This window comes from Corylus avellana, chromosome 11, assembly GCF_965113065.1.
Source record: "Corylus avellana chromosome 11, dhCorAvel1.hap1.2, whole genome shotgun sequence".
In the NCBI taxonomy this organism is placed as follows: domain Eukaryota; kingdom Viridiplantae; phylum Streptophyta; class Magnoliopsida; order Fagales; family Betulaceae; genus Corylus; species Corylus avellana.
This window is the reverse complement of record NC_142500.1, coordinates 2,942,802-2,962,850: the sequence shown is the minus strand read 5'-3', so window position 1 is coordinate 2,962,850 and position 20,049 is coordinate 2,942,802. Positions and strand designations below refer to the sequence as shown.

General features: G+C 34.3%; 1 protein-coding gene and 1 pseudogene across 1 annotated transcript; one reads left to right on the top strand and one right to left on the bottom strand.

Moving 5' to 3' along the window:
• The first annotated feature begins 1,914 nt into the window (after positions 1-1,914).
• Positions 1,915-8,190, top strand: LOC148582992 (uncharacterized; annotated as a pseudogene).
• A 4,629-nt stretch (positions 8,191-12,819) lies between these two features.
• Positions 12,820-18,718, bottom strand: LOC132166075 (pentatricopeptide repeat-containing protein At5g66631). The gene is made up of 2 exons (XM_059576827.2): positions 18,557-18,718; positions 12,820-14,899 (listed from the first exon to the last, which is right to left on the bottom strand). The coding sequence occupies exon 2, from the start codon at positions 14,788-14,790 to the stop codon at positions 12,940-12,942; it is 1,851 nt and encodes a 616-aa protein (XP_059432810.2). The 5' UTR covers positions 14,791-14,899; positions 18,557-18,718; the 3' UTR covers positions 12,820-12,939.
• Between the last annotated feature and the right edge of the window lie 1,331 nt (positions 18,719-20,049).

The following is a 20,049-nucleotide window of genomic DNA, read 5'->3' as shown; positions in this document are numbered from 1 at the left end:
ATAATAAAAATGACATGAAAAATAGGCAACAACTTCTTCCAGTCATTTGCAATTTTCTAAGCAGATTGTTTGATGTCTGCATAGATAAAAATCTTGTTTTTTTTTTTTTCTTTTTTCTTTTTTTTTAATGTGTCATTGTATATATGGATTGCTTGGCCAGAAATCGGAATTTTTTTTTAACTAAGCGTTTGCATTTATCTTTCTTTATCGCTTCAACACTATCAGTACTCTTGCTAGGTACCAACAACCACGTAGAGGAGAGATTAAGGGGGCAGGCATTGCTGAACACATAACAAGATCTGTTGTTAGGGAAAACAAACCCACAAAAAATGCTACAGAAAACCGAAGCAACTACGAAAGAAAAGCCCACATAAACATAACAAAGGCTATAGAAATACATAAAAAGAAATCAAATAAAAAACCCAGCCCAGTAGTAGGTGCGCGCAGAGGCGGAGGGGATGGGACATTGAGTGGAATCCCCGCGCCTGAGCATGAAAGTTGAGTGAGGCTGCTACGGGTTGCAAGGAGACTAGAATTATGATTCTCTCCAATTCATTTGAACTCGATAATATCCAGTTATTTATAATGGAGAGGTATTTTTGTCTCTTCAAATGAACTGAAAAAAATCCTATTTTGGAGTCTAAGAATAGGTCCTTATTAAATGAAATTATGAAAAAATGATTATTTCACATAAATAGCGATGTTTGGTTCCTTAAGGTGGTGATAAAAAAGGTATCCAGAGTAGTAGCTTAATAATCTCACAAGTAATTTTGATTGGCAAAATAGTCATAATATTGAAATGATGCTAATGCAGAATATGACGAAGTCAAAAAGTGGTCCCCAAGGGGTATATTAATCGGCAGTAAACCACGCCTTATGAAGCGGATGTCACTAGTTCGAATCCTCCCTCCTCCTTCCCCTGTGTGGACATGTTAAAAAAATAAAAAAAGGAATATGACGAAGTCCATTGAGAGATGGGAGTCTAGTTTTTTTTTTTAATTTGAGTTTTTAAAAAAGAAAACAATAATGTGGGTATTTTTGTAATTGTGGTTCAATTCTGTTACATAGATCTCTATTTATAGAGAGGAAATGAGTAGTGAACAAGAAATTAAAAATAAAACCCTAAAATACATAAGGAAATAAATAAACTCTACATTACAAATTAAATAAGAGAAATATAAAATATTCTAACAAAGGAAATAATATATTTTAATAAATTCCAATGAAAACACATATATTGTCACCAAACCAAAAACAAAAAATGAATAATTATTGTATTCCACCATTCTCTATTCATAATCATAACTATTTATTTTCTTAATGGAATACGCATTTCGCAAACCAAACGAAGTCTAATGAGTAGTGTTCGTCTGCCGCCCAATGAGTAGTCCTAATTTGGGCAATTGGCTATTGTTCATCATAACATTGAAGTGGATCAAGACCTTCTCCATTTTTTTAGGCGGTAGCTTTTTTGGTGTAGGCACAAATTAATGAATTTGAGTTTTCTTACCCGAGCCCGGTTTCAGTTTTGGACTTGAGAGGATTTGAGAGCATATGCCGATTGGTTGAGGATTAATGCTATAAATCATTAATCCATTATTTTTTATTGTTTCAAAATTTATATGGGTGCATGGAGATTGATTTTTATTGAGAAAGATTACACAACATCATCCTCTCCAGTTCAAATTAACTTAGTATTCGATCAGTTACTTATAAAAATATAAGTAACTTGATATTGGAGATGAGCAATAAATATAATGACATCATGAAGGTCTACGGCTTATAGGGTTTAGAGTGATGTGTGATAATTAATGACGAGAATATATAGCATTCCTCTTTAGTTGAGTGCTCAAAGTTAAAGCAAAACTTGTTATTCTCACAAAACTTAAGATATTCTCCTTATTTCGTACAAAAATGAAACCAACAGTGTCACAGAGGTAAGCTACGATCCAAACCTTGTTCTTGATTTTTGGTTCTTCCATTCTGCTTCGTATTTTGTAACCATACAAAATATGTTTCTAGGGTTAAGGTTAGCGTTTTGTTATTGAACCAACATTTCTCTTTCTTTTCGACAATATAACGGTTTGGTTTCCCAGAATCGCCAGATTAGTCTAGTTTGTTAGTCAATTTGTATATTTTAATTAAATATAATTTTTAGTTTGAGTTTTTAAATTATTGTATATTAGTGTTTTTATGTTGTGACTAAAAATTGCATTTTATAGGTTAATATGAAATATTTTACGATAGAAAACAGTTTACTCCGAAACAAACAGAGCCTTAAATGTCCCAAATCATTCATTTTCGACAGGTTTGATTAACCTAGTTCGTTGTAAATTACGTACTTGTGTGAAATTCACAGGCTCTGACACTCTTTATGGGAAGCCATTTTCGTCGTCCCCAGAGAATAATGATAGAGAGCTGCTGCCATACAGTTGTGGCAAAAAACATGTGTTTTCTGCCCACCAATCACCACATGACACATCAACATTTTAAGAAAAATGCAAAAGCTTAAAATGAGAACAAAACACCAAAACCACAAAAAAAAAAAAAAAAAAAAATGAGGGCAGAAACGAGGAACCACCAGCCACATCTAGGTGGCTGGCGTGCCCCCCCCGACCACAGGGTGGCCGCGCTGGCCACCCCAGATCTGGCCAAGGTGGCCTGCGCGGCCACCCCCAGGCCACGAGGTGGCCGGCGCGGACACTCCCAGGCCACCCCAGATCTGGCTGGGGTGGCCTGCGCGGCCACCCTAGGCCATATGGGGTGGCCTGCGTCGCCACCCCCAGGCCACGGGGTGGCGGCCACCCCAAAGGGGTAGAAGCGGAAGCGGCGTTTTCGGGGCGGCGGTGGGCAGCAAATCAATGTGAGAGGAATAATATGGTGTTTTGTTCTCATTTTGAGTTTGTGTGCAAAGTTGAAGTGTCAGCTTGTGAGTGGTGGGCAGAAAACCCCTCCTTTTTGCGTTGACCGAATTGAAGTTATTCCCATACTGATAATGTTGTACATGTGCAATTCAACAAAAATAGTGACACTATGTAAAATGGAGGAAGATACTGTAGAAATATATTTTTTACACTATATATTAATTCACACACAATATATGCATGCCTATAGGCTCTAGCTAGCAAATCAAATCCTCGGAACTTCAAAAAAAAAAAAAATCATTACACGGAAGAAACTATAGATATAGATTTTTTGAAATAATATTTTAATTCAATAAATTAGACTAATTTTTATTTATCTATAAATACTAAAACAGCTTAGCCTAATTAGACTAATTTTTTTTTTATTGATTTATTTATTAATACTAAAACAAATTCACAAGCTAAGCCGGTTTATGCAGGCAGTCATTGCAACATGTCATTACAGAAAGCTAATGGCAAACAACAGCTTTAGAAAAGACTCCATACTTCAGCCAGGTATAATCATTTTTTTCTATTTTGCTCCAGCAATGTAGATTTACTAATAAAAATGAAGAAAAAAAAAAAAAAACCAAAGTAGAGAAGGTGAAAGATGTGAATTCTCTCAAGTTCTAATGAACTTGAGAATATTCAATCAGTTATATTTGAAGGATATTTTTATCATTTTACTTTTTAAGTGTACAAAAACGCCCTTCAAAAATGTCATTTAACTTTTTGGTAAAATCCAAGTCATTGAGATTTGAGAAAATCTATAAAATTCCAAGAATTGTGTATATATCAGTATATATGGAAAATATATTAATTAATGAGTGCGATAAGTTGGCGTTTGTTTTTCTACTTGTTCCTTAAGAAAACAAACATATGCATTATGGTGGTAAAATATATTTTAGATCTATATCTTCAGAAGTCGCAAAAGATTTGGCAAATACTGATATACATATAGTTATACTCCATATAAAACACCTATGGCAAGATTGGTTGTGTAGAAGCTTATATATATGTATATACATATGACTTATGCATTGATATTTGTGAAGGGACTTGGCTTACCTGCGGTAGTGCAAACTACCGCAGATATGTAGAGCAAACTACCGCATATCTGCGGTAGTTTGCTCTACCGTTGAGATTTCTTTTCTAATAACGTAAGTAAAAAGAAAAAAACACCGTCAAATCTCACGTTTAACTCTCGTCAATTTCTTTTGTTTTTTTTACCCAAACCCCAAGCCGTCTTCTCTCTTTTTTCACCATACCCAAAATCAATTATTACACTGCTTATCCTCTGCACCTCTGCAGCATTCTTTTGAAGTTTATCTCTAGTAAGAAGACTATGGAAGTGTTTTGAAGCTCCTTGAGGATGAAATATCATTTACAATGCAAGTTTTCTTCCTCGGGGGAGTAGAAACCCCAATTCTCTTCTGCAACAAAACCTCACAACCTCCTTCTAGAAGAGTTGAATCCGAAAATCATGACATCTACTGGATTAAAACCCTGAACTGCAGCACCAATTTCCACGCTAGAGAAGATCACCCACAACACATCCAGAGCCACAAGCAAAACGATTTTTTGCACAAAGAAGAAGAAGGGGAATGGGACGGTGGAAGAATGGGAATGAGGCAAAAAAGTTCAAAGCAATTTTGCTGGAAAATATATAGATTTTGAATTTCTTCTTCATTCACCCCTTTCTTCTTACATCATCCAACTTACAACCACCTCCAGATTTCAACCAATGCAGAGGAAAACTGCGGCCTCACACTTGTCATCAACTCCCGTTATTATTATTATTATTATTATTTTTTTTTTTTTTTAAATTACCTTACACTTTAGGGTTAAAAAACCCTTAAAAAATAAATCCCAGCGGAAACTGTCTACTGCATGCAAGCCTCTCCCTTTGAGAAGAAAGAGATTCCTTCTCTTTCTTTTCCTCTTAATCTAGTTTCACGCACCCGAGCCCGGTTTAAGTTTTGGACTTTGGAGAATTCGACACAGACCAAAAGTTTCGCAGAAAAATGAGACCCAACGTTTTCACAGAGGTAAGCTACAATCCAAGCCTTGCTTTGCTTTTCGATCACCATCACCATTGCTTTACCATCTCTGCTTCGTATTTGTAAACCTAATAATTATGCTTCTAGGGCTAGGGTTTGTTTTCTCTTCTTTTAGATGTCCCAAACAGCCCATTTTGGACAGGTTTGATTAACCTAGTTTACTTTAAACTACCCTCACAAGGTTTGAAATTCACATATTCTCAGAGAATAATGATAATGCTGGAAGATTAATGGTGTTTTCAAATTCAGTGACACAAGCGTACAAGTAAAACAAACCTCAAAACTTCCGTAGATATATATAGGATTTATTTAATTAGAATATATTTTAATTCACAAAAACACTGTATATATGCATGTGTCTACTAAATCAAATTCTCAGAAGTTACGTGATATACGTAAGGTTAAGCAAGATTCTATGTATGATGCAACAGAAATTCAAACACATCAATCACAGCAAAGCAGAGATAATATTGAGAATTCAAATGTATAGATTATATTTTATATGTATTTGAATTTTGTATTTCAGTTTTCTAGATAGAAGTAACTCCATGTATTAAGGAGTTTAGTTTTGATTGTATTCTATTTATACTCACGTACATACTCAGTAAAGTAATAGGATGAACAAACTGTAAACATATGATTTTTGTATACAAAATTTTAATTCAGAAAATCAGACAGATTTTTTTTGTTATTAATATTAATACAGATTCACAAGGTTATCCGGTTCATCGAGACAGTCGTTGCAACAGCATGTCATTATAGAAAGTTATTGGCAAACAACAGCCTCAGAAGAGACTCCATACTTCAACCAGGTATAATCTTTAATTTTCTTATTTAGTTCAAGCTATATAAAAAAACACATAAGGTGAAATATGAGAAATTAGAAGCATAGGCTCACTTTCTTTTCTTTCTTTTTTTTCATAACGTTCTTCCATGGTTAAATTTGTAAGATGGTCACCTCCAACAATGAAGCAAAAATTTAAAATTAACACACATGCAAGTCTTTCAGAACAATATGTTTTCTTGGGATATGTTCTCTTTGACCATCGTGGCATACATCTTTTACGGTGTGCAAAAGCTATAAAAATTGAAAATGAAAAACCCAATATAGTGGAGGCTGAGGCAAGAGTGTTAGAATTAGCTTTATTTGACTTACAAGAAAGAGGATGGCTACCCGTTGTGGTTCAACTTGGTTGTGCCGTATTGTCTGAAAAGCTTGTAGGTCCATCATACAGTACAACAACTTCAAAGGAATTATGGAACATTATCGAACGTTGTAAGCAAATCATTGACGAGAAACGTATCCAAGTCTATTGGACACATGGACGAGCTAATGTATTTTCCAACTCTTTGATGGAATCTGTGAGAATGTACAAAAATGATATTTGTGTCACAGAATTAAATCCTAAGCTATGTCGCTTTACTTGGGACCAAATGTTTGGGCCCTTTAAGCCTTATTTGTCTAAAACAAGTAACATTTCCCAAGAGCGTTTGAAGTATCTTTTATCAGATGAAGATGGATTTGCACAAAACATCCTGAGTTGGATTAATATGGGTACGTGAGCTAGCAATTTTTTTTAAAAAAAAATGATTTAATTCAATATCATTTTGTGTTTTCATTCATTTGATATGAGATTAAAATCAAATTTGTTTCTAAAAATCCTTTTAATTGATTGCGGGATTTTTCTACTTCTCTCAACACTGAATAGGGGGAGGATTCCAAGAGAAATCATATTTGAGATTTCTACAACGAAGGGAGTACAATTAGTAAAAAGATACTTGAGTATACTTACTTATTGTCTTTTTGTTTTTGTATTTTTTTTAAGTGTAAAGTTCAATTGAATTCTTATTTATGTGTTCGCTTAGTGTCAATAACTCCTGCAAACAACAAAAGCTCATATCCTACTCAAGATCAAGTCATACATATGCTAATTGATATTTTGGAATATTTGAAACTTATTCCAGTCCCAGTAAGCTCAAAAAATCATTATTGAAATGAATTCGCTATATACTATAGTTTTTAGTGTATCTATAACATTAATGTTTGATTTATTCAGAGGACTATCGTTATGTACTTGTAGTTTGAAGACAAGATCAAGGTATGTATAACTTATGCATGTGTCTTTTTTTGCTTCTTAAAGTTGCATGTATATAAGTAGTTACCGCATTAATGTTATTTATTTTGCAAAATGTATCAATTAATCCATTGAGTATGAAGAGGAGATCTAGCTAATTAGGAGGCTTTGGTGGGAGTGATAGTTGCACAAAAACAAAATGCAATTATGCAGTTAGGATATTGTGGAAGTTGCTCTATTATAAATACCAAACATTTGAAATGTGGATCATTTTTTACCTTTGTAAATATTCCTATGTGTACAAATGTTTTTTACAGTTACTGCCAAATGATTTGTTCGAATCATGTTCATCAAAAGATTTGACGATTAAGTCTCATCCTCCACATTTTTTTTTATCATCTAGGCGCAATACGGTTCGAAAGTCTTGTTGTAACACTACGGGTGAGATAAATAACATAAAGGGTAAAAGATATAAACTTACAGGAATTTATTACCCATTGCATATATCTGATTATTGTTTATGTTCTTACCTTTGTAGGTTTTGAGCTATTATGCTCCAGGTTTTTGCATTCGTCGACTTAAGTTTGGCCTTGTAAAAATTATTTAGGGAAGGTAAAATGCTACTATATCTCACTTCGTTTACTTGCTTTGCAATAATTTGAATTTCAAATTACGAGCTTCATATAATAGTCTTTCATTTGCATTATGTAATAGTCTTGTGGTAAATTTTGAATATTTATTATGATCTAGGATATAAGGAGCACCATTATGGGATGGCTTCAATTGCAAACAATTGACTACTTTCAAATTATAGATATCCTTAATGAAGTTAATTGCAAATGTTTGGTAAAGTTGAAGATGTTTTTTTGATTTAATTTTCTTTTTACAGTTCATAATTGCTTTGTTTTCTCTCTAAAGGTAGACTTGTTTAATAATTTAATATCATGTTATACTTTTTGGTATACAGGAGGACATAGAAGGTAATTGGATTAAATTATAAGCGACTATGGAATTCAAGATTCTCTTATTATTATTATTATTATTTATTTATTTTTTATTTTTTTATTTTTTATATTGTTTGAGAGGTTTTCAGTAACATTAAAGGAGTTTGTAGAAAAAGGAATACTTGTCAACAAGAAACCCGATCTTTAAATGATACAACGAAAGCATGTAATTTTTTTTCCTTTTCGATTTAGCATATTGATCCCCAATAATCTCTGATCCAACATAAGAGAAAATATATTATGAATTTTTTAATTTTTTTATATTATTAGATTTTCATTGTTATCTAAGTTTTTCTTGTACTTTATGTAGGTGCCCCAACCAATTCATAATGATTTCATTGTCGAAGACTTGAAGGATGAATATAAAAAAGATGATGAAATTATTCTTTATAATTACAAGGTAACTAGATTTTCTTTCTTTTAGTTAGAAACCTAGTTTAACTTCCCTTACACTAGTTATTAATGTCGTAGCTATAACCATGAATTCCTACTTGTAACAGGTTGTGAAAGGAATTGATTTCTAAGGGTCATACACTGTTTGTGTTACTAAGTTTGGCAAATGATTAATAGGGATCTAAAAGAATCTACTATTCTGCAATACCATAGAAATGAAGGTTGCCTTGGTTTTTCAATGTAAACAAAAGGCGAAAGCGTTGATTTTATTGCGTTTAAGAACAATTAATTATATCCTTGTTTGCTGTACTTGTGACAAGTTATTTAGGATTTTCGTTGATGAGACCGAGTACTTTACTTTTTGTTGTCATCTTTAACAATGTTTCACTTACTTTTAAGATATTGACACATTGATTGCAAAGTATTTGTGCTCAAAAATAAAATTGTACCATAAAGAGCTCATCCAAAACTCAAGGAGTGGTGTGAACACCCACCGATGGCTTAGAGGGTGGTACGACCATCCCCTCAAAAAGTAATATGGTGGGCGGCCACTCTTAAGGTGGTGGCTGACCACTTTAAGTGGTGGTCCAACCACCCACTAGTTCTTTTGTTTTTTTGAAAAACTTTATTTTATCCTCCGAATTATTATCACTTTTGCAATGTATCATTAAAGTTCAATTTCTCTCAATTTAGTGTATATATCTTTCAATTGTCTACAATCTCACTCCTCCATTAACTTTTCTGTTAACTTTTTTCAAAACACCCTCATTTTTTTTAAGACAAAAAAAGACGTTGGTCCAAATTTAACAATATTTGCAAAAATATCCATGCCTCAATTTTTATAAGAAATTTTAAATATTTTTCCTAAAAAAAGAGGGGTATTTTGTTGGATTTTTTATTTTGTTGGATTTAATGGAAAATCCAAATGGAAGAGGGTACATTTAAAAAAAATTAAAAGTTAGATATACTAAGTTGAGAGGTTTTAAATTTTAGGGAGACATTCTAAAAAGGGTGACAATTCAAGGGGTAGGTAAAGTCCCCCCTCTCTTTAAAGGCTTACGTAGCTCAATTGAAGTCATTCATTTTGAATGAATGGTCATAAAAGTTAGAATTGTAGGGCCCATAATTCCTTTAAATTATAAGCCCTGTATTTGTTTGAAATTGCAATAAACCTCAATCGTAGGCTCTGATCACTAGTTCTATGCAAAACACCCATGATGACTAACCCATAATTTTTCTGACTCGCGGATGCGATCGAGATTTGAGACTAGAGAATTTATGACTTGAGAGTTAGAGATTTGAAAGAGATAGAGCCGACAAGGCTTAAATTTCAAAGTAGCAAATCTTTTGGAATGGGATCAAGATTAGAAAACTTGAGAGACAAAACACCCCTTACAATGTGTTGGCCAGCCAAGATTAATGTATGACCCATTATTCATATCTTTAATTCAATTTATTTAATTAAACAGTTAGACTTATTCGCTATAACCCACTAATTTCATATCGAATTTGTAAATCGTGTCGAAAGAAAAAATATAGGGGTATAATTGATCTTTTACAAGCATTTAGTTAAGAAAATTAACAAAATATGAAAGAAAGATTTATTTGATAAATTATTGATCTAAAGAGATTTATTTGAAAAGATAAAAAAATAATAAACCTTTTTTTTTTTTTTTTTTTTAATGGGTGAAAACAAATACAAAGTGTGAGCTTGATGTTTTACATATCTCAAAGAATTATATATCGGAACAAATATGTGTTATTCCTCCAAAAAAAAAAAATGAAAAAGTTCACATAATCTCCTTAGACTGCGGTCCAATTGATAATGTCCCCCTTCCCCCAAACTTTCAATAGGAATAATGTTCTCCTAAACTATCAAAAATAAACAATGTCTCCTAAGACTAGTGAAAAAGACAAAATTGACCCTTAATTGTTTTTCTATCGGACAAAAATGCTACAATAAATTCGAAAAAAAAAATATATATATTGATAATTTTTTTTCTTGAAGAAAAAAACTAAAAAAAAAAAAATTTAAATTTCCACATCTTGGTTTTTTATTTAAAAAAAAAAAAAAAAAAGTGTTTTACTTTTTTATTTATTATTTTATTATGGGTATTTTCTTCATGGAGGACATTGACACTTTTTGGTATTTTGGAGATATTGTTAATTAAGTGGTAGTTTGAGGGGAGTATTTGGACTTTCCCCAAAAGTAAAATGATTATAAGTGAATCTAGAGTAAATCTAGTAAATTCTACATACTTTAGTGAACTAATGCTTATATATATATATAATTCAGATGGTATTAGTGAATCCATATTATATAGAGAGTGAAAATAAAGAAAAGGACAAGAGGTATTTGGTACCCTATGTTCTATCTAATGGGAAGTTTTAAGATATAAAGGGAAGGAGTAGCTCAGCAGATGATTATGTTGCAATCTTATTTATAGGTAGACCATTTATCAACTGATTGGAAGTTATGAGGTGTGTTTTTTGTTAGTTTGGCTTTTTATGAACTGATTGGAAGTTCTGGTACTTTTACTGCCTTTAAGGCTATGGTACTGCTGAAAGTTGATATTGGATTATAAATTTTTAGGAACTAATGGCTTACCTTGGTTGTTGATTTTGACAAGTAGTTGTTGTAAAGCTAGGTAGAAACCTTACTGGTTTTTGTTGAGTTTATTTTCTTTTCACCTTGTACTATATTTGTCCATTTATCACTATACAGCAGAGGATTTATATACCATGATTTCCTCATGTCCCTTTAAATGCCTAACTCTTTGGTAGGGGTGAAATAGCGGTTGCGGTTAGCGGTTAGTGGCTAAAACCACTAACCGCAACCGCCTAGGTGGTTAGTAATTTTTACTAACAGCCTCTGCTAACCAGGTAGCGGTTAACCGCCCCTGCTAACCGGGTAGCGGTTAACCGCTTTGAGATAACCGCGTTTTTTCTAACCGCTTTTTTTTTGCCTTTTTTTGGGGCTTTTTTTTTTTTTTGACCGATTTTGAGTTGGTTTTGGACCAGTTTTGGGCTCACTATAAACATTTTTTTGCTCATTTTAAACCTTTTTTTTTTTTTTTTTTCCTTTTCATTGCCATTTTAGCATTAAAAATTGCTATATACCAAAATCTTGTTGGCCACCTTCTACAAATCTACACATCATACAATATACAAATAAAATTACAACAAAATCATTACTTCACTTGTAGTCTTATACACAACATCGAAATAAAATAAAACACAAACAAGTTCATAAACTCACAAGCAACCAAAAAAACCAACATGATTGAACTTGAAGCTTGAAGCCCATTTCCAAATATATATTGTTATTTATTATATGAAATATGAAATATATATATATATAAAGCGGTTAGCGGGTAGCGGTTTTCCAAAACCCACTAACCGCTAACCGCAACCGCCTAGGCGGTTAGCGGTTTTTACTAACTGCTTTCAAAGCGTTTAGGAGGTTAACGGTTAACGGTCATAGCGGTTAGCGGTTAGCAGTTAGCGGTTGCGGTTAGGCGGTTTTAAATTTCACCCCTACTCCTTGGCATGTTGATTTAGCAGATTGAGGTTGTCCTAAACTCTCTGGCCATGAAACTCTACATCTGGTCAAGGAAAATGGGTACGTGATGAGTTGGATTAAATAGTGCAAGGATGATTTGTATCTCATGGGACTATAAATTATGGGCACTCTTTTTGCTGAAGTCATATGACATTTAATTTTCTTTTATGGTTGTTTGGCATTGGAACACTATATATATATATATACTTTTGTAATCTTATGCTATCAATTTATTTATATAAAAAATTTAAATATGTGCTTGGTATAGATTTAAATAATAACTTTATTGAGTTTTTAATTTTTAGTCTGACAACAATACCTATCATAGTATTTTTCAATAAAAGGGAACAAGAAAAGAAATTTGATATGGTTTTATTTAGGAGCTCTAGCAAAATCTTTCTTCGAGTAGTGTATAGGGTGCAAGCTTATAGCCCATTTAATTTAGAAAACCCCATTAAAACAGCCCACAAGATGGCAATAACTCTCAGCATGCGATATGGAAAGCATTTGGGAGACATTCTGATTTTATAAAGACATTCACCAACCGTGAAGTGCTGTATAACTTGACACCGGCTCCAAACGAGGCTCTATGTTTGGCATGCAATCTCTTCAAACGACTCCTCTAACATATCGCACAAGTTACTATCAATTACAACCTGCCAAGCGGAGTAAGGAGCAAAGATATATATATATATATATATATATATATATATATATATATATATTAAAAACTATTATAATTACATCTCATGTCTCTAACCATTTGAAATTGAAGTGATTGAAAGCAGAACCTAAGAGCAAGTTCTTCCAACTTCGCAAGTATAAATTAATTTATGTTATATAAAATATATGTATAGGAACATCATAAAGAAATTAAATAATTAAAACGAGCCTTAAGTTAAAAATTCATTCATACACTTGAACACTAATTCATAATTCCATCTAACTAGTGGTAGCTCGAAAGCTATCAAAATATATATCGTAAACCCTTTTGAGATCAAATGAGGAAACATTCCATATATAACCATTCAATGGAAGTGGAGGAAGATGATTAATCTCCTCGTTTCCAGCTTCTACGACTGTCACTTCCTCCAACATACCTTCCTTGGAAAGATGCTTAACAAGCACTGCTTTTGTGGCAGAATCAGGCATGAAATTAGAGTCCCTCATATCTTGGAAAGTCTTAAACGCACGATCAACCTTCCCACGCCTAAGATAAGCACGGATGAGAATCTGAAACATAAATGCATCAGGCTTTAAATTATTCCGTTGAACCATTCGAAAAAGTTTCAACACTGTGCGCAAGTCTTTCTTAACCGAGAAATATTGCATCAATCCAGTAAAAGTTGGGATATCCGGAAGAATCCCACGTAAAATCATCTCGTCAAGAAAATCTAATGGGCCACGAAGAACCACATATTGTCTACGTGACACTCTTCGCATTAGTGACGAGTACAAAATCATGTGATGAAACTTTGATAGAGGGTGACAAATTTCTTCCGCACGACGAAAAAGTCTTAAAATACCTCTCACCTTACGACGGTCAATAATATAGTTAAGAGTAACATAAGATAAGCTAATTCCATCCTCCTTTAATTTTGTGACAAGTTCACCATCCCAATAATCTTTAAATTGTTTTTCCCTCCCCTCACCATAAAAACCCCTACTCCACCGCAATGTTAAGATTTTCAACATTGTTGATGCCGTGTACGCATCATGAGTGAATCGTCCCGGTTTAGTGCCCAACCAACAATAAAACGCCCATATATCGTCAACACTATTGTCCGGTAACATTCGCCAAAGAATCTTGCAGACTAGGACACTTGTCCAAGCCAGATTTGTGTCATCCAATGCCGATAAAATTTCCGGGTCAAATTTGATTTTTGACGCCAACTCCACGTCTCCTCCATCCTCATCCTCATCATCATCATCATCCTCTCCCTCCTCATGACTACATTGACGCAATGGCAAAAGTACTCCATCAATCTGCATTTCATTCCTAAGATCACTAACAACTTCGAACCGTCTTGCATCCACAAACCCCTTTAACAAAGCAGTGTACATCCTCGAGGAGCGCTTGATCCTCATTCTCGGCAATATATGGAACACCTCTATGGCAGAGTCCAATTTGCTTGAACTTACAAGGTGTTCAATTATGGTTGCGTACGTTCGAGGGTTAGGAACCGCGTTCTCCTCCATCATCTTATAAAAAACCTTCACGGCCTCGAAATCGTTGCCCGCTTTGGCATGAACACCCATGAGTATGTTGTACGCCTCAATGCATCGACGGCCCCTACGACCTTTTGTCTTATCCCAAAGGCGCAGTACGGAGTCGACGTCTCCGGAAGCCGCGTACCACATGAACTCGTCCATATCAATGCTTTCTTTGCTAACGCCAGGGAATTCATTGTTACGAATGGAGTCAATCAAGCCTTGAAGCTCAGAGAATCTTCGAAACCTGGCAAGGACTATGCCCAAAGCTTTGAGGGTTGTTCGGGAATGTGAAAAATGCGGAACCTTCTCTAGGATTTTTACAAGCGAGAGAGCGGAGTCCGCTGACGGCGCGTACTGGAGGGCGCGAGAGACCACAAAGGAGTCCAAAAGAGGAGTGTTCACAAGAGATGCAAGCGACTTCAACGATGCATTGGACTTGAGAGCGTGTTTGAGGGAGGAAATAAGTTGGCTTCTTTGGAAATAAAGGGAGATTGCGTTCAAGGATGACAATGGCGTCAATGAACTCCTAGACAACGTGCTGTAAGAGAAACTTTGCCGAAACAACTGCTTTAAATACATCCTCAATGAGAGCTGATTGAATGACTGGTCGAAGGGAAGAGAAGGATGGAAGCAAGGTCGACAATTTTCTCAATAGAATTAATGTGTCACTCAGGTGAAAGCTAAGAATCTGAAAATTGAAACTAACTGTATGTTAAAACACAAAATCACTTCATTTTAAAACAAACGCAAGAGACACTTTTCTTGAAAATAAGTGATAATTAGAAATAAATAAGAAGTACTTGTATGAAAGAACACATGATAAACAAGACCAAACAAGAATTCAAGACCAGGATTAAAAAATATATATATACACATCAACAATTAAAGACTGCATATCAAGATTTAAATAAAAATAATAATAAAAAGCCAACTTGAAAGCGACAGAATTCTAGTAATTTAAAGACACGACTAACAAAGTAAGGATCACAGTAATCTAGTTCAAAGTTCGTCTTTGCTATTTCTGAAAATCATTGTCATACCCAGACAAGCAAATGTAGGCTTGGCTGGACAAGTCTTCTATAATATAAAATAACAAAATAAAACGCTAGAACCAAGTGAATGATGTTTGCCTTTTTGGCCCTTTAATTTGCAAGGGAAATAGTAGAAAATTATGTAATTAATTTCAAGAAAGATGTGGCATGAATTAAATAATTTGACCATGTCCCACCTTCATTTTATTCGACTGACGTGGCAGTGCTCATCAACCCTTAGATTTTTATTATTATTTTTTTTTTAATAAGGACTAATGGACACTACTATGCCAACCTAGATGAAAATGTGATTTATAGCATTACTATATATCACAAATTGCACAAATCACTATTTTTTAAATGGTTGGCAATAGAAACAATTTTTCTTTTCCAAACCAACCGAATCAAAGCAATATTTGACACTCAGAACAATAGAACACCCGCTAAAGAACTCTAAGAGCAACGTCATTTATTCACAACAGAATGTTACATTCTTATGGAGTAGTATTTTGGTTGGGTTTGTCAATTGTAGTAGGAGTTGTTTAAGTTTCAATTGTAATTAAGAGTCTTGAGTTTATTTTAAAATTAGAATTAATATGGTTGAAAGTCTATTTAATGATTGTTTCTAATAAAAAGATGGAAAAGAAGTTATTCCCAAACTTGAATTTGAAGGAGGTCTAGGTTCTCTCTAAGAACCTAACCAATTATCCTGTTACAGACTTGATATTCGGGTTTGTAACACACGCAGAACCCTAGAAATGAAAAATCAAAATCTTAAAACAAACCCGCAATTCTATTTAGCATCAGATGCAACTCCCCAAACCTGCAAACATCATCTTCCACAATTTTGCACAAACCCACTGTGTGGCTGCTGAGAAAATGTGGCAGAACCAAAAAAGAAACCTTTGACTTAGATTCAATTTGTGGTAATCCCTGTTTGGTCCCTAAACTTGTAAATTGAGCAAAATTAAGCAGCTCTCTAACCTTTGTGTTAGATTCAATTAGAATCTTCACTTGCAAACCATCTCTAAGGGTAATTGATTCCATCAAAGGGTGACCTATCAATAAACTATCCAAATTGCATTTCTGGAGTCAATTTTCGTAAAATGCAAGCTGATGTTTAAGTGCATGGCTGGATGATGCTATAGATTATTGGCATTTGGCAACTTTGTTAATAGTTGCAGATGTATTTTCTACAAGGAAAGAAACAAATAACAAGATGAGACTTCCCAAGCCAACTCCCCTATGGTCTATTATGCTTACCCCATGGGATTTGAACCAGGTTTAGGAGGAAGAGGCGTGCCATAAATCATAGTTTCCCGCGGCTAGATAAGCTATATTGCGTGGCTTCTGTAAATTTCATTGCTCAACAAAATCCATTTTAATTTTTGGAGAAATTTCAGAAAACCCCCCTGAAGTTCCAACCGATTTGAAATACCTCTCCTGAATTTTCAAAGCTCTCACTTAGGCCCCTTAAACTTCTGTTTTCTCTCACTTTTGACCATTTTAACTTTTTGTACCTATTTTACCCTCAACCAAAATTACGCCATTTTACCCTCAACCAAAACTACGTCGTTTTGGACTAAAAAACTACGCCGTTTTGGGCTTCAAAACTACAACACATACCCAGCCCAAAACGACGTCGTTTTAGGCATTAATTTAAATAAAATAAAAAAAAAAAAAAAAAAAAAAAGCAAAATAAATAAATTAAAAAAAAAAAATTAATCGGGGTGGCTTCAGCCACCCCATTGGCCAAAATGGGGTGGCTTCAGCCACCCCATTGGCCAAAATGGGGTGGCTGGGCCAATTCCAATGCATCCATCTATGCAGCCATACCCCTTTAGAAATCAGAATCCAAGAAAGACTTTGTTCAACTTTTGATCCATATATATTTAACTCAGAATACCTTGGTCGAACAACAACTCACCCAGCATGTTGATGTATGCAATCAATTCCCCATCTTGGGCAAACAAGACTCCAAAAAACAAGTCATATAGGGAGATCAGAAATCCTAGTAGGCCAAAAAATTATGAAGAAACAGTTCTAGTTGATGCAATTAAATTGCTCAAGAACCTCACGTCGCTACTCTAATGGAAGTAATTGATGAGGAACCAGTGGAAGAAGAGATATTGTCCGATAATGGCTGAGTTTCTTTCTCGTTTTCCAGAAGTTCATGCTTGAAGATAAGGATGTTTTTAGGGGGAGGAATGTTACAGTCCTATGATCTTTATGTCTATCTCTTGAGAGTAGAGTTAAGTAGTATTTTAGTTGGGCCTGTCAAATTTAGTAGGAGTCCTTTCAATTTCAATTGTGGTTAAGAGTCTTGAGTTTGTTTTACGTTAGAGAAATGTTAGGGGTACCAAATCTTTTACCAAGAGAGTCTTATCAAACTGATGTGTAACTCATTTATTGGTATCCGTTACATTTCTTTTAATTAATTGTTTTTTTTTCTCTCTGATGAATGACTTACACATCAGTTTAGTAAACATCTCTTTATAAAAAATTTGATACAACCTAACATATCTCTTTATGTTATGGGTCTGGTGGGTTGATTGTTAATAGGCAAGTTAATTGTTCAGGCTAACTACCCATAAGCCATAAGGCACATTACATTTTACATTAGGATTAATATGGTTGTAAGTCTATATAAAGAGTTTTTCATTCTAACAAAAAGATAGAAAAGAAGTCTATTCGCAAACGTGAATTTGAAGGAGTCCTAAGTTTCCTCCAAAAACTTAAATTCAGGTTTCCTAACACAGAACCCTAGAGACGAAAAATCAAAATCTTAAAACAAACCCACAAATCTACTTAGCATCAGATGCAACTCCCAAAACCTGCAAACTTCATCTTCCACAATTTTGCACAAACCTACCATTTGGCTACTGAGAAAATGTGCAAAACAAAAAAAGAAAACCCCTATAATTTATAATTTCAGTTACCTTGACTCCTAGACAATACTGACCACCAACCAAAAAGAAAAAAGAATAAGAACATGAAAAAACTAACGACACCCTTTTGAGCCTGAAAAGTTTTCCGCTTAACTTGACAAATTTACATTCCCATATTTTCCGGCCGTTCTCATTCTCCGTTTCCTCGGCATCCAAACGTAGGGTAAAAAAGCAATAAAAGAATCCCGTTGATACAAAAAAAAACAAAATTTGAAAATTTTCCCAAGTGAAGACACAATCAGAAAGGAATTGATACGGCGGGCCAGTGTAACAATTAGATCAATCAACTCCAAATTTGACCAGAATAACACCTTACTCAAAATCAGAAAAAAAAAAAAATTAAAAAAAAAAAAAAAAATGACTCACCTTCCCAATTGGATCCACGAGCGAACTATCTTGGATCTGATTCTGAAGAAGACGAAATTCTTCGTTAGGGTGTGAGAGGGAGAGAGAGAGAGAGATAGAGAGAGAGCGAGCGTGGTGGTTATTCGGTTTTAGGGTCGAATAGGGCTAATAGGAGATGAAAGATATTTTTGCTATTAAAGGGAGACTGACGATATTTTTCCTATTAAGGGCGATTTACATCTTTCTTTGGTACTTTAATGGACATTACGAATTTAAGGAAATATATATATATATATATATATATATATATATATATATATATTTGGTAAGTGAAATATATTATATGTACTTTAGAACAGGGGAAAACAGAAATAGATGTGGGCGACGGTTTTTCCCTTTTCCAAGCATTCGCCATCAATGATAAAGTTGAGGTTTTCCGTACTGGGAAAATTTAAAACTTTCTCAGGAAATTGAGTGGATCTCTGGAGAGAGATTTCTTGATTTTTTTACTTGTTCTACCTTGGAAAGGCGTGAGCTGATAGTGGGCATGTAATGTGGATGTGAACGGTGTAGGCCAATTTTCCGGAAAAGTGTGGGATTGGATATGTGAAGTGAGTGTTTTGCTTATGAGAGCACTTCGTTTTGCAGCATTCAATAAGAATTTGACACCTTACTTAAAAAACCAAAATACACTAAGACTAAAACACCAGATTACATCTTCTTCTAACACACGAACCCATAAACCACCCCACCCCGCCAGCCAAATGCTGCCGCTGGAATCCATGGAACCGCTACCAGAATCCTCCTGAAAGAGAGAGATAGATGATGTTGGTGGCCCATGTCTCGGCAAGAGACCTGCCGTGGGTTTGCTGACCCATGTTGGTCATAGCCAGACCCACGCTGGGTTAGCAACTAGACCCAGTCGTGGGTCTAGTCGTGACCCACAGATGGGTCTGGCCATGACCCACATGGGTCACGACAATTTTTCCCTTTTTAAGTGAGGTGTCAAATTCTTATTGGATGCTGCAAAAGTGGAGTTTTAATGATGGACCGAATTGATTCTCTTTGCGTATATGGTGAAAGAGTGAGTTGGAAGCTACAAGCCAGTAAATGCGAATGTGGAGAGACTTACCCAAAAAAAAAAAAAAAAAAAAAGTGGGAGAGACTTGCTTTGGTGGTTCCAAATTAGGGTATTTGACAATTTCAAATAGTGCAATTTTAAATATAGTGATCATAAAATGTGGGATTTAAAGATGTAATTTGTAAAACTGGAGTTAAATATTTAATAAAACCACAATTTTATCTTTAAAACTTTATTTTAACTTTTAACTTTTAAAATCATGCGTTTTTTAAAATGCAATATCAATTTTTAAAAAAAAAACACCCACAAAAATGCACTTTTAGTATGTATGGCCAATAAGAATGTGTTGACATGGGATGTGGGAAAATACATGCTATTATAATGTGAGTAATAGCATTATACGAGTAGCATTACTCTTAACATTAAACGCTAG

Coding starts and splice junctions, on each gene's coding strand:
- LOC132166075 (XM_059576827.2), bottom strand. CDS start 14,790: ATGTATTTAAAGCAGTTGTTTCGGCAAAGTTTCTCTTACAGCACGTTG.